We start from the raw sequence: 15,984 nt of genomic DNA, 5'->3' as shown, positions 1-15,984 counted from the left end.
TAAACCCGAATAATTCATGAATTTTACAAACTTTTCCCGAATTTTTTCAAGAACAATTTTTTTTTCTTCCTTGCAAGACTGAGATTTCTAATCCGGATAATTCCGAATCATTTCCGAATATATCCGAATTATTTCCGAATCACGAATTTTTGATCTCGCCGAACCGAATCCGAATAATTCATTTGTCACTATGGTAGCAAGTACATGTACTGTAGGTTTGGCACCTAGAGGCATGCATTGCATGTTTTGCAGTTGAGATTCTTCATAGTTCAGCATTTTAAGAAGTAAAATTAACTCCATTATTTAACAGTAGTATTAAAAAAATCGAAACCCACAAATCTGTTTTGAGATTTTTCAGAAATGATATTATATTTAATTTTTTTTTTTATTAAAATTAGAGATCAAGTCACCCAACTATTTAATACTCTTATTATTACAACCAAGGATTTTTTTTATCTGAATTTCGAACTCATAATCTCTCACATATTTTCTATGTGCTTTTGTCACTATACCAAATAATAATAGTTCTCTTAAATTATTTTTTTAAAATGCTACGGATAAAAGGATCGGAATTTCTCTTGATGCCCGGCGCACTATCACAATAGTTTTAGCATTTAGCAACTGAAATAAAAAAAAAAAAAGTTTAGCAACCAAATAATTAGTGTTTTAATTTGCACTTGATTTGTTCGTCAATTTCCGTTTGTTTCTGCAAAAATCACGGGCGTCATCGCTCCGAACTCTTTAGAAAAGACTCAAAAGAGAGAGTGATAAAAGAGAAAAATTAGCTGTTGAGTTTTGAGTAGATTTCACAGTATGTCCATAATTCTAAATATTTTGGTGAAACGGGTCCCCTTGTTACATTCTTATAGAACCCTCGGCAAGGTTCAAAGTTCGTGATTCAGGAATAATTCGGGTATAATTCGGGAATGATTCAGAATTATTTGGACCAGAGATCTTAGACTTGCAAGAGAGCAAAACAAAACAAAAAAGTTATGGAAAAAATTCGAGAAAAATTCGTACAATTCGCGAATTATTCGGACTTAATTTGGTCAAAATTCGCTCAACCGAATAATTTGGCGTTCGGTTCGGCATCACCAAAAAAATGAATTATTTGAGTTTAATTCGCTAATAATTCGCGAATCTTGTGACTATGCCTACCCTACATGGTGTAGATATTCATTACACAGCTGTCACAGGTACAAAGGCCACAGAAGAACCAGACTTCTCTTAGCAGAACTTAGGTGAAGGCATCACGTAGCAACTATCTTGGGACCCCACTGGCCTGCTCCATTTTTCTAAATTGTGATGCCATGGTTGTTGGAATAACATCATCTACTTTTATGAAAGTTTGGAAAAAAAAATTATATTTAAGTTGCATATTTTCAAGTTTACAAATTACAACCAATCACAGAATACGACAAAAAGAGCACTGTTATGTAACTTTACCCAAAGCCTAGGTTAGGTAAATTAAGTTGGGGGAAGTAAACTAATTTGGGAAATGCTAACTTGGTTAGACGTAGGGGTGTCAACGAGCTGTACCAAGCTATAGCTGAATAAGCTGGACTTAGAATATTCGAGTTAAAATTTCAGTTTAAAATTGTGACAAGTCAGTTCGGGTTAGCTTGCGAACTGACGAGTTGACTCGCTGGGTCTGACTGAATCTTGTTTTAAGAAGAAAATAAATTTTTTTGATCGAGCTGAACCGAGCTGGACCGAGTTAAACAGTATAAAATGCACACAAATTCATACAAATTGACAAATTAATGCCTAGCCAAGCTAGATCCAAACTTGAACTCGTTAATTTTGAACTGAGCTAGTAACGAGCTGGCTCGTTGACAGCTCGGTTTAATAACAAGCGAGTCAGGTACGAATCACGATCGAACCACAAGCTACGAGCTTTATTTGCCCTCCCCCCCCCGAACCCGTATCCTCTCAGGTATTGCATAATTATTGCAGAGGATGACTTACTTAACGGTTTGAGATTAAATCTCAACCGGCTTGGGATTCGGGTCACTGTAGGGGGCCCCATTTTTGGGCTTTGAGATTCGTGCCAAGTTAAAAAGTACGGTTCAGATCTAGTAATTGTAAAATATTCCCTTATCAGGTATTGGAGAGGATATATTCCCCCCCCCCCCCCCGCCCGTTAGATGGTTAGATCTTGGTTGTAATGATTTGAGCTTTTTTCTATTTTACTTAATTGCACTCGCTTCTAGATCTGGCATGTCACCTGGAAGTCTGAGAATAATGATGGTCAAAGATCCTTGTGTGAAAGGATAAAGTGAAACTATTTTTTTTTTTTTTTTTTTTATAAAGATAGCCTTTTGTGTTGTGGTATATTGACAGTTTAGTCCTTCAATTTTATTTAAAGATTTGCCACCTCCCAAGCTGACACCTGGCATTCTTTATCCCACCAATTGAAAATTGTAAAAGGGAGTTAAACAATTTTGAAAACTTGGATTAAAAATTTATGAATAAGTTTAGTATTTTCTCAATTCTCCCCAACTAATTACAAAATAATATAGTATTTCTAAGTAGTAGTTTTTTTTGTAAACAGTCATTGTGATTAGAGACGAACTGTATATATGTCAGAGATATACTTAGCCGCCTCTATATATGATCGTAAATTTTTTAATCTTGTATAATGAAATTTAATTGACTTTCTATATATTGTTTTTAAGTTCTTATATCGTTTACACCCTCCCCCTCCTTTTATAAAATGTTAGAATTTTATCTTTTAGTCTCTCAATCTAAATTTATACTTCTGTCCCTCCGTTCGTGGTGAAATATTTTCGGAATGAGATTGACAGCATTTTCCACTGTGGGATTAAATTTGAGCTATTTAGTGTAATAAAAAAAAAATCTCATTTGAAAAAACAAAATAAACTGAGAGAAACTATTCACGAGGGTTATTTTGTAAATGTAGTAACTCTTTTAAATAATGAAGCTAAAATGTCGAGGGTTGGTTAGTGGGGTGCCTTTATTGCACTGGATTCTAGCTCACCTTAAAATTTAACGGCTCAACAAAACAAAAAATACTTCCGCACGTTGTTATTTTACAATTCGCTATTACATATGACGTGGATTATTTCTATTGGATTATATTTTAATGACAAAAGGTAACGATAGTTACAGATATTTGCACCACAAATTAACATTCTGTAGCAAGTCGCAGACAAGTAGACCGACATATTGAGCAAATTAAATGTAAACCATATATAGTGTGAGTACAGAATATTTGGTCGATGTCTGAAATTCGTACCCCATAAATATGAATATATATAGTTCGACAATAATTTGTTATTTTATAAATAAATATTATGTCAGTATCAGTGCTGTAAATAACGGTATGCGCTCATCGAACGAACAGGGTACCGTCAAACGATTATTCGGGAATGATCGGGAATAATTAGACATAATTGGAAATAATCGGCTGATTATTCAAGAAAATTCATGACGGTTTGATCACTGTCAACAACTAATCAGACGATTAATCGGCTTAAACAGATGTTTTTGACAACACTGGTCAGTATATATGTAATGAGGAGGGTTCAAATGTCTTTATTTTTTGTGCCTCCGTCATGCTTCCATTTTTTAAAACTTAAATAACTCAAAGTTTAAAACTTAAACATCAAAATAAAACCATTAGATGTGATCTATGTTATTTTCTCTATGTGCCCATAAAAAATTATCACATTTTGATTTTGCTTTTATATGAATCAATAAGTTGAAAAATCAACGTCTAGAAATTATCCACATTTGTATACATTTTTACAAGCTCAAGATGACAATCAAAACAAAATTGAAATGTCATAAGTTTTTACATGTGCATAGATAAAATGATATAGTTCATATCCAATGGTTTCATTTTGAATTTTAAGATTTAATTTTGAGTTATTAAAATTTTTAAAAATGGAGGCATGATAAAGGCACAAAAAATGGAGGTATTTGAACCCTCCTCGTAATGTAATAAACACTTACATTAATTTTTTTATATAAATTTTGTATTGTTTGTAAATTCGGTGAATAACCAAGAAAATAATTTTGGTATATAATTCAGAGTTCATTTGAGAACTTTGTTACTATGATTTAAACCACACAGTCGGTTGTTTAAGAGTAGAAAAATATGACTATCATAGCTCATAGGGAACCATAGCACATGCATGCTCTCGTTTTATTCAGTCCTGTAAGCCACTCAAATTTCATTACCGTTTTATATTTTATTATTAAGAACGGTGATAATTGATATAAGAGGATATGTTTTAGTTTGAAATAAGAGTCCTCGTGAACTCTAACATCCATTTAATTTTGGATGATTTATATTTAAATTGAACTTAAATAGAACAAATGTTGATGAATCTGGTCTATGGAAATTAGATAAATCTGAATCTTCTGCATTAACGTACTATTTGAGTTAATTTTTGAATTGTACGATTATAATTCAGGCCAATCTGGCCTATGCATATAATGCACGGGGCCTTTTAATATTAGTACAGATTTAAATCAAACGGTCTAAATCTTAAGTCAAAGTTTGAGTTAATGCAGAGGATACGAATTCGAATTGAATTGTGTGCATTTTAGTAGTTTAACTCTACTGTTGTATAAAAAAATAGAGTTAAAATAATACTGAAAGAAAGATAAATTTTTGAATTAATGTAGCATAAAGTCAAACGGTTAAAAAATGATGAAAAATAAATGTACTGAAAATAAATTTATAAACCTTATTTTGTTAATCTCTCAACTTTGTACTAAATTAATTCGATAATTTATAAATTTTGCATAAAAATGCATCATCAACTGTTTGAATTCGCCATTAAAACTCAATTCAATAAATTTTTAAGTTAATTTCACAAGTGACTTTGTGAGCTTAAAAACATCAAATTTATATTAGTTATGTACTAAATGAATTTCAAAATTTTGTATGTACCGGCATCACACACATTAATTGTGAAGTAGATGAGTTAGTTTTCAACAATTTAGATTTATTATTTAAAGTCAATCTAATAAATTAACACTTTAATGCATGCTAGATTTGCTCCTAGTCTTTATAAAAATAAATGAATAGTACGGTTAGATCCAGAGGCAGATATATAACAATATATGAGGGTCAATTAGCCTCATTTTTTTTTCTTAATTTTTTGTATTTATAGCTATTTTATATATAGTTTAGAAGAAAATACTATAGATACTGTAAATTGATTCCTATTCGTAGCAATTCTTTTTTGAGTTCTTGGGTGTTATGGATAGCATAAGGTCATTTTTGTTACGGCTTCAAAAATTTATCAAATAAACTTCAAACTTCGATTTAATTAGCTCAATAAATTGGTTATATAATGAACTTGTAGAATACCAATTTTTACTATTTGTGAATTTTTTTTTACTATTTTTTATGATTTATGAAAGATGACAAAAAATAATTTAAAAATAAAAAGAAAATTATCAATATTTTAGATCATTTTTTACCCTTTTTTTAAATCATAAAAGATAGTAAAAATTAGTATTGTACAAATTTATTATATAACTAATTTATCGAGATAGTTAAATTGAAATTTAAAGTTTATATGTAGATTTTTAAGAACGTAGTAGAGATGACATTATACTATTTACAGCATCCAATTTTAGTCTTATTTTTTTATATAATTAATCTCTATTTATATTTGACTAAATTAACTCCTGTACGTTTAGTTTCTAAGCTTTCAACACCGGAGTCAGTTTTCGGCCGTTTGTAATTCTGATATTTTAACCGCCATTGCAAATTAAATTTGGCTTTGTCGAATACCCCCTCATTAATTATTATATTTAAGTTAAGACCCTTCCACCAAAACACATCCACAATTAATTTTTAAAATTGAAAGTTGATTTTAGTGGGGAGATTGAAAGAGACCACGAGACTGAGAGAAAAAGAGAGAGGGACCTTTTCTCTTCTCTTTTCTTCCTCCCATTCAACTGCAGCTCTCTTCCATTTCAGGTCTCTGTCAACCGTCCGATCTACATTCTACGGCCGTGGATCCCCGGTACGTCGCTCTTGCCCCCGCCACATTGCCCCATTGTTGCTCTCTTTTCCAGCATCTTGATTTTTGGTGTGGGATTTTGGTAACTTGGATCTGTAATGGGTCCTAAAAATCACTTGTTTAGTATACTTTTTCAGAGAAAAAGATTTGATTTTGATGTTCCTTGAACCACCAGCTGTCCATTTTGTCTCTTTATTTCCTAATCGTCTTCAAATTTTGAACCATTTGGAAGGCTAACTTAGGTGCATCATCATCTCTTTGTTTCTTTGTTTCGTTGTTTCTTTCTCTGTCTATGTCTCATTTGTTAGAAGTTACAGATTTGAACTCGATGCTTGTATTGAAATTAAAGAAAGATCTTGTTTTGATGTTTCAACAACTGCCCATTTTGTCTTTCTCCAGCTGACGTAATCTAGACAAAGTAAAAAAAGAAAGATTCTTCCAAATTAGCCAAAACTCATCCTTCTACCTTCCTTGTTTTCCCCAGATTTTAGTTATCTTTTGTTCGTTTTCTGCTTCACAGGTTCAAGTTTAAAGCTGGATCTATATACATTTTTCTATATACACATTTATGTTTTGAACTTTTTTACTAGAGTGATACTTACAAATGGACGGTTCACAGAAGAGAGGAGGATCTGCATTCATGTCACCTTCACCGAAATCGAGTGATAAATCAAATCGAGAGTTTAGATCAAATGATTCAAACGGGAACTCAAATTCTTCAAAGTATGATAAAGAGAAAGGAGTCAATGTTCAAGTTCTTGTTCGGTGCAGGTAAATACACCTCAACTCCCTCAAAACTGCATTCTTTTGTATTTCTTTAAATTATCTTGTTATTCATTTTTTTTTTCAATTACTTAGGCCGTTGAGTGAAGAAGAGGCACGGGTCAACACGCCAGTTGTTATCTCTTGCAATGAAAGAAGGCGTGAGGTTTCAGCTGTTCAAATAATTGCCAATAAGCAGATTGATAAATTGTTTAATTTCGACAAGGTGATGTAGATTCCTCTATTTGATCAGATCTTTTAGATCTTTCATAAAGTCATCTGTTTTTTTTTTTTTTTTTTTTTCTGTAAATCTCCTACAAAATAAGTAATACCATGTTTAGAATTTTATTTTGGGCATAGTCATCTTTTATTTATTATTTAATTGTGTAAGTTTCTTTCAAGATAATTTTTTTCTTTATTTACCCACTCTTGTCACAATATCCTTGCAATTAGAACCGAGCCTCATTTTTTCTAATTTCCTGTAAATTTGTGTCTCAGAACAATTTCATTTTTCATTGATATTCTTCTCTATCTTCGTGAAACTGAAAATAATTGAGTAGTATTACATTGTTTAAGCTTAAGAGATATTGTAATCTTACCATGTAATTTCTGACAGTTTTTAAGTTTTTTAAATTAGGTTTTTGGGCCGGCATCAAGACAAAAGGATTTGTTTGATCAGTCCATCTCACCTATAGTGAATGAGGTTCTTGAAGGATATAACTGTACCATTTTTGCATATGGCCAGACCGGTACTGGTAAAACTTACACCATGGAAGGAGGTGGGAGCCGAAAAATCAAGGTACAAATGAAAAATAAAACTAAAAAATATGCTTCATTTTAAACCTGTGAAATTTAGTACTAAGGAAATGCTGGGACTGTATACAGTACTTACCTACTATATCATTTTATTTCTTTCTGGTGTTACTTGTATGGGTACCCCTGGGAGCTATCTGGACTAATTGGTACCTGTACTACTCATATAATGTGCCTTTAAGGTCTCGTAAAAGCCCATCAGTCCATACTATGATAACATAGCAAAATGCAAAATGCTACTGAAATACATTTCTGTTAAAAAGTAAGAGTGTTTTTGACTTTTTCATAGATTGTAAATTTTTACACAACAGCTGCCATAGCTTAATAAACACTATGGAAACTTCAAAAGTCAAATTGTTTTCTTTTTCCTCCATTTGTCATGCTGAGGAAAAAGAATTATAATTTTGTACTAATATTTTACAGAATGGAGATTTTCCGAGCGATGCTGGTGTAATCCCTAGAGCTGTCAGACTAATATTTGACATTCTAGAAGCCCAATGTGCTGAATACAGCATGAAAGTAACATTCCTTGAGTTATACAATGAAGAAATAACTGACCTTTTAGCCCCTGAGGAGCCGAAATTCACGACATCGGATGAAAAGACAAAAAAGCCCATAGCCTTGATGGAGGATGGGAAGGGAGGCGTCTTTGTCAGAGGGCTAGAAGAGGAAATTGTTTATTCTGCTAGTGAGATTTACAAGATATTGGATAAGGGTTCGGCAAAGAGACGGACAGCAGAGACTTTGTTGAATAAACAGAGCAGTAGGTCCCACTCGATTTTCTCAATTACTATTCATATAAAAGAACTGACACATGAAGGAGAGGAGATGATTAAGATTGGGAAGCTTAATCTGGTGGATCTTGCTGGATCGGAGAATATTTCTAGATCTGGAGCTAGAGATGTGAGTATAAATATATGTTTTTTTGAAGGTCGAGTATAAATATGTGTTGTGCTTTCTTTTCTATTGTAATTTTCATTACGCGATATAGAATTTGTCAGTAAATGATCAATAGCCATTTCTTTTATGAAATGAGAGAGATATATACTAGAATTCAAATTAATGCATAGATAGGAAAAGAGACATCTTCCCAAAGTTCTTACTGGCAAGGACTGGTTCATGCTGGTTTCTTACTTGAGAGTACAGCATTGATATACACCATATTAAATACGTTCTAAATGCACCTCAGTGCAAGGAACTACATAATCTACATCTATAGTCATGATTGATTTAACAGAAACCTTAACTCCCCCCCTCAAAAAAAAAAAAAAAAAAACTCACCTTTAATAGTATTGCAAGGTGCCAAAAAATATTGTAATGGAAACAAATTATAAAAAAATTGCAGGGAAGAGCTAGAGAGGCTGGAGAGATCAACAAAAGCTTGCTTACACTTGGGCGTGTAATCAATGCTCTTGTTGAGCATTCTGTCCATGTCCCTTACAGGTAACTCCTTGCTACCTTTTGTTCTATTTTTTAAAAAATTTAAATTTAGTCCCTGAATTACTTAATATTTTTTCACATGGTTTCAGAGAAAGCAAATTGACTAGATTGCTAAGAGATTCTTTGGGAGGGAAAACAAAGACTTGCATTATTGCAACTGTTTCTCCATCTGTTCATTGTTTAGAAGAGACTCTGAGCACACTTGATTATGCGCACCGTGCCAAAAATATAAAAAACAGACCTGAGGTCAGTGTTTCATTCAATTTGGATTTTACTAAAATACTTTGTATGTTACTTTGTTTAATATTATCTCTCTTATGGTGCTATAGATTAATCAGAAGATGATGAAATCGGCTGTGATTAAAGATTTGTACTATGAAATTGACCGTCTTAAGCAAGGTTTTGCCATCTAATCCTCTCATTTGTGCAATTAGATGTGTATTCTAATTTAAAAAAAATAACGCTGTTTGTTCTCTCCCCCTCTCTTTCTCTCTCTCTAGAGGTATTTGCGGCAAGGGAGAAGAACGGGATATACATACCACGGGATCGATACTTACAAGAGGAAGCAGAGAAAAAGGTTTTTATTGCACCACTGAATAAAATATGGGAAATTTTAGAGGAAAAATAACTAGGGACAAACTCTTATGACTTTTCTTCTACGTCACTTCCTTTTTCCCCCAGGCCATGACAGAGAAAATTGAGAAACTAGAGTTTGATATGGATACAAAGGAAAAGGTGCTCTTTTTCTCTATCTTAGGTTTTGTATGATAGATATTGATTGTACCTACCAGAATTATTGTGGTATTGTTTTACTTTGTACAAGAACTAACTTATTAGCTTTTGCAGCAACTGATAGGGATTCAAGAACTCTATGATTCTCAACAAAAATTAAGCGAAGAATTGAGTGAAAAACTTGAAAAGACCCAGGTATACCTTGCTTGACATGTTGCCTAGTATATATACCTTAAAAATAAAATATTTTTGAAACTAATTGTTTTTATTACAAAATTCAGAAAGAATTGGGGGATACCAAGGATGCACTGCTTGACCTAGAAGAGAGATATAAGCAAGCAAAATGTACCATAAAGGAAAAGGAATTTTTGATTTCTAATCTCCTCAAATCAGGTCCGTAAATTGCTTTTAATTACTGAAGTTTCAAATTTTTTGTTACAATGTTTCATGATTTCCTTGCATTTCACTGGAAGGGTCCAACTGAGAATTCTCTATTCAACAAACCTATTAGTTAAGTCAGTCTTATATGGGTCTATGTAAGAAATTTAAAAGTGATTTGGAATTACAGATTTGCCAGAAACTCCAACTTGTACTTTTTTTTTGTTCTGACAAATGTTTGTTTGTAAAAAGAGATGGGAATTCTGAAGAACCTAAATTTGAGTTGCTTTTATCATCTGCAGAGAAAGCACTTGTTGAGCGTGCATACCAACTCAGAACTGAGCTTGAATGTGCTGCTTCTGATATCTCAGGCCTCTTTTCCAAAATAGGTATGTGACCCATAGTTTACCATACCAGCTGCTACCAATGCACTGGTATGGTTTATCGTCCAGTACCACTTGCTATCTTCTAAGATCTATTAATTATTATGTTCTTTTTCGATTACATGACAATTTTCTGTTTTAAGTTTTTCTACAGTAGGAGTCAAGTCCAACACCTAAACTAGAATAGTACCACAAAAATTTTAAGGGACAATAGGCCTTTAAAAGTTAAAAGAAAAAAGTAGACATCCCTTTTTTTGATTTTATTTTTTTGGAACAAATGAAAATTTAAACACCACCAAAGCTTAACTGACAAGATAAAGGATTGTGATGGATCACATAAGTGCACTGCACCAAAATGTATACCAGACCGAAGAGTGTAGTATAGTGAGCCCAAAAGGACTACTCTGACTTTCCTCTTTCCAATATTATTTCTGAACAGAGAGAAAAGACAAGGTAGAGGAGGGGAATAAGGTCCTCGTACAGAAATTTCAGTCAGAATTAACAGAGCAACTGGAATTATTGCACAACACAGTTTCTGCATCGGTTTTACAACAGGAGAGCCAGCTTCAGGAATTGGAATCAGATATGCAATCCTTTGTTTCTTCGAAATCTGAGGCATTCCCTCTTGCTTTTGCTTTTCAACTTTTAAACAAAGCCTGAAATAACATCTGTACCTGCAAAATGTTTATTGGGTCGTATTAACATGGAAAACAAGGAATATCCTTTTATGTCTTTTTAAGATATAAAAGTTTCCTTAAAGAAAAGATATTAAGATTACTATATGTACCCCTTGAAAGCAAGAAAAGTATCCGTTTTATTTCATCTTTAATTTACTCCAAAAAAATGTCCATCCATGATTTTTTATTCAAACATAAACGAGGAAGAAAAAGTAGAACAATTTGGGCATTCCAATAAATTGCGGGAAAGAAGTAAATGCAATTTTTCAATGTTAGTGGGTGAGTTTCTAATTAGGTAGGAGAGCACATGATATTATTTATGTTCTTCAAGGAAAACATACTTCAAATGGTAAGTACGATCCAATACTAATTGCAACGTGTGTGGAACCAACACTTTTGTCCCAGTACATTTTTAAAATATGTACTGATATACATCGTCATTTATATATTTCATTTGACATTTGCTTATCTGTTCATTGATATGTCTTTAATCAGGCTGCTGAAGGACTAAAGGAAAGAGTTGCTAAGCTAAAGGGAATGTATGGTACAGGCATTGGGTCGTTAGATGATCTAGGAGGTGAACTTGAAAAGAATTCGAGATCAACATTTGAAAATTTGAATTCTCAAGTAAAGTCGCATTCTGAATCTCTTGAAACAGTAAGTAATTCTCTCTTTATTACAGAAATTTATGAAGTACTTTGTACCAATAGGAAATCATTTTTTGCCATGACACCATGAAATGCTTATGGCCCTATTTCCTAATTTCTTTAAGAAAAGCCCAAAGTAAACCCTTTTCTTCCTCATCTATGTGGGGTAAACAGTGAGGTAGTAGGGATCTTTTTGGTGCCAATAAGGAACGGGTTTATAAGATATCAATCTTTTATTTTTAGGGTTATGTGTGATCCTTCTGAGGTTTTAAGGTCAGACGTGATGTTCCTCTTTTCTGCAGGGACTGTGTATAAATGTTATTTTAACAATTTGCCAGGGTACATGTGAAATCTTTTCAATTGGTTAATCAATCAGAATCATATGTGTGTTCTTACAGTGCTTCAAGGGAATTGCAACAGAGGCAGATCAATTACTGAATGAGCTTCAGAGCAGTCTTTCAAAACAAGAGGAAAAGCTTTCCCAATTTGCTCAAAAGCAACGCCAGGTCAGGAGCTCTTCTTTGCCAAACATGTTGTAATTTTTCTCAATCATGGGAAAATTGTAATTTCTTTCCAGTTGTTAAATTAATTTCTATCCAAATGTATTCTTGACACAATTGCACAAATTTTGTAATAGTGTCATTCTTTTCTATGCAATAGGGGTATCTTAGAGCAGTAGAGGCAACAAGAGGTATTTCAAGTATCACATCGAGTTTCTTTGATTCATTAGATGTTCATGCATCAAACCTCAGCAGTATATTGGATGAGTCACAAACTGTGCAAAACAGCCAACTCCTTGAGCTTGAGAAGAAATTTGAGGTACTCTTTTCTTTCAATGTATATTACCAAGGACTTAAAAAATAACTTGTTTTGACATTGTCTTTCCAATTTTTATTTTAAATTTTCATCGGGGTAGGAGTGTGCAGCGAATGAGGAGAGAGAACTTCTGGAGAAAGTAGCTGAGATGCTCGCAATCTCAAGTGCTAGGAAAAAACAATTGGTACATGAGAATTTTTTGTTATCTCGTTTTATTTCCTTAATACATTTTTTGTTATTAGTAGTGCTGTTATGCTTACTACATTTGTAGCTTGTACCACCGCCATCACTATTGCTGCTCCTGTTACATCCTTGTCTTCAGTTTCTTTTTGTACTGAATTATAATATAGAAATCACTAATTCAATCTGACACTTGATACATCATTGTCTTTGGTATCTGGTTTCCAGGTGCAAACAGCAATTGATGGTCTCAGGACAGGTGCAGCTGAAAGAACTGGTAATCTTCAAAAGGAAATCTCAACTGCACGTAACTTTACTTCCTCTGCAAAACAAGAGTGGGAAGTTTACATGCAGGAAGCTGAGAAAAACTATGTTGAGAATACTGCCTCTGTAGAAGCTGGCCGAATCTCTCTTGATAATGGCTTCCAAGAATGGTACTCATTTATTTTCTTAGAGTGAATTATATGGCTAAACTGGTATTTGGAGAACCTTTCATTTCCAAGAAAATTCTGCATGTTGATGGTAGAAGCAAATAAATATAAAGGTTGTTTTAAGAGAATAAAATGGGTGCATGTGATTGTTCATAGACCATTTCTGTAATTGACTTTTTTTTTACTTTTGTTTTAATTATGTAGCAAGGAAAAAACAAGCTTGGGGTCCGAGCAATGGAGAAATGCTCACAATTCTTTACTTAGCCTTGGGAAAGATAATGTGGATTCTGTCGATTCTATTGTCAGGTAATTTATCTATTATGTTTTTCTGGCATTTAGTTTATAATTCATAAAGAATTAACATTTGTTTTAGTCATTACAATATATCACTCCAAAAAAACAATATATTCATATCTCCTTTTGCATAAAGTACATCTAGAGTTGTCTGGAGTGTCGAACACCTATTTTATAATACTCATCTTCTCCGGACAAACTTGCCCATCAGCTTGCACAAAAGTGTTCATTAGTCATTGCCCAATTATAATGATATTATCTTAGGTTCTATAATTCTGGACAGCATGATCCTGTACTTCTCCAGTTAGTGCTTAAATTTGATTGTCAAACATCTTCTGTACTTGCCATGTATCGTGAGGTTCCTGAAAATATGGATAAATGAAAAAATAATACACGTTGATGTTTACGTATTAATGTGAACTAACCACAATGTTTTATGACTTAAAGGAGGGGGATGGAGGCAAATCAATTGGTACGTACTCAGTTTTCTTCAGCTGCTACAAGAACTCTTCAGGATGTTGATTTAGCAAATGATGAGCTCCTTTCTTCCATTGATAGTAAGAACTTTTTCTTTCTTTCTGACTAGTTTTCTTAAGAGTATATGATGCAAATGATCAAGTGTCATCAATTTTACTTCTATAGTCAGTTAGTCACTAAACCTTCGATCAAGGGTTCGAGGTCTCCAGTCAATTTTATTTAAAAAGGAAAAGTTGTTGGCTTTTCATTTATTCCAAATATGCTCATTTCAAAATTGAAATGCTTAGGGACATAAAGTACACCATCTTGTGTAATTTCTTGATTTACTAAAATTAGAAATCTACACCACAGGAAGGTGGATAATAATAACTCTTAAAATTTTTGCCAGGTTCACTAAAACTAGATCATGATGCCTGTCAAAACATGAATGCAATTCTGGAGCCATGCCATGATGGCATAATGGAATTGAGAAGTGGCCACTATGTTAAGGTCGTCGAGATTACTGAAAATACCAGCAAGTGCCTTGACGAGGATTATCTGGTACACACGTTTTCTAATTTTGTATACAATTTTTGTGGGAAAGAAGGAAAATTTTCTAATTTATGTTTTTTACATTACATGTACTAGTTGGACGAGCCATCTTGTTCTACACCAAGAAAACGGGAAATCAACTTGCCTAGTGTAGAGTACATAGAGGAATTGAGAACCCCTGATTTTGAAGAGTTGTTAAATTCGTTTTGGGAAGGGAAGTTGACGTACAAACAAGTCAATGGTGATGTAAAGCATCCTTCAGGGGGTTCGTATGAGTCGCCTTCACAACCTACGAGGGATCCACGGGTTCCACTTACAGCAAAAAATTGAAGTGGAGGTTGAGCATTATATATTCTGAGGTTATATATCAACTTATTATGATACAGAGAATGTACAGGAGAGATGCGGGCAGTTTAGTCTTTAGTGATTTGTAAGGTTGTTTATAGTTATTTTCTTCATTTATATTTGTTTTGTGGGTATTATAGTCATTATGTTATTAATTATTATTATTATTATTATTATTATTATTATTATTGTTTTTAGCACAGCTTGCCTAGCTTGATCTTGTGAAGAATTGGGTTTTGTTAATTGTATGAGAGAACCTTATGCGGTATTACAGAAGATCTTGAGCTATTATCTGTGCTTGAATTTGAATTTAAAACTTGGTACTTGTTTTAATATTCTTATCAGTAGAACTTAGCAATGTCTGAGGCTTATACATTACACCTCAATGTGAGATGTTCGACCTCATAAAAAATGAAGAATCAGTAAAAAAAAATGCATACAACTTGCATGTAGTTTATCCATTTAAAAATATATATAATGTGAAAATATTAACATCAAACCGTTAGAGCATTTAAAACAAGGGACATCGTTAGTTTGCTGAGGAAGCTGCTAGCTTTGAGAATTAATAATGCTATTAGATGGTAGATCGCAATACCTAACTAAATACCAAAAAATTACACAACCCCGTTCATCTTTTTATTTGAATTTTCTCTGACAATAGATAGTCTCATCTATGTATGGTGCGACATATCTTATACGTAAGGAGTCCGACTAGTATAACATAAGTATATATGCCACTAACTTCAAAATTGATTGAATAGACTTCAAATGACTAATTCAAACTGATTTACTTTATAAGTGATGTGTTTAAATGTAAATTTTTTAGTATCAAATCAAGAGGTAAAAATGTTAAAAAATGAATGTATTAAAATTAACTAAAAACTTGTGCGTTTGACCGCTTGACTTAATACTAAATAAATTCGAAAAATTATAAATTTTGCATGTAAACGCACAACTAATGAAGTAAATCAGTTTGAACAGTTTGGATTTACCGTTTAAAGTCGATTCGATGAGTTTTGAAGTTTGTGTTATATAGGCTGAAATGACATAAAAAGTAGTACCAATTTACT

The 15,984-nt window shown here is 32.9% G+C and overlaps 1 protein-coding gene across 2 annotated transcripts; it reads left to right on the top strand.

Moving 5' to 3' along the window:
• Positions 1 to 5,857: 5,857 nt before the first annotated feature.
• LOC144573275 (kinesin-like protein KIN-5A) lies at positions 5,858 to 15,220 on the top strand. Of its 2 annotated transcripts, none has more exons than XM_078323014.1 (23): positions 5,858 to 6,011; positions 6,599 to 6,779; positions 6,867 to 6,996; positions 7,408 to 7,569; positions 8,007 to 8,486; positions 8,929 to 9,026; positions 9,113 to 9,269; positions 9,353 to 9,422; positions 9,524 to 9,600; positions 9,705 to 9,758; positions 9,870 to 9,950; positions 10,037 to 10,148; positions 10,436 to 10,522; positions 10,956 to 11,131; positions 11,689 to 11,850; positions 12,239 to 12,346; positions 12,501 to 12,659; positions 12,757 to 12,840; positions 13,065 to 13,270; positions 13,472 to 13,573; positions 14,009 to 14,118; positions 14,427 to 14,578; positions 14,666 to 15,220. In XM_078323014.1, exons 2-23 carry the CDS (start codon positions 6,613 to 6,615, stop codon positions 14,897 to 14,899), a joined length of 3,168 nt encoding a protein of 1,055 aa, XP_078179140.1. In that variant the 5' UTR covers positions 5,858 to 6,011; positions 6,599 to 6,612; the 3' UTR covers positions 14,900 to 15,220. The 2 variants fall into 2 exon arrangements, with proteins under 2 accessions (XP_078179140.1, XP_078179141.1); XM_078323015.1 differs by having other exon boundaries at positions 5,896 to 6,011; positions 6,628 to 6,779.
• Positions 15,221 to 15,984: the final 764 nt, after the last annotated feature.

This window comes from Carex rostrata, chromosome 21 (genome assembly GCF_964058835.1).
Source record: "Carex rostrata chromosome 21, lpCarRost1.2, whole genome shotgun sequence".
NCBI classification, from domain to species: domain Eukaryota; kingdom Viridiplantae; phylum Streptophyta; class Magnoliopsida; order Poales; family Cyperaceae; genus Carex; species Carex rostrata.
This window is presented reverse-complemented; position numbering and strand designations above follow the sequence as displayed.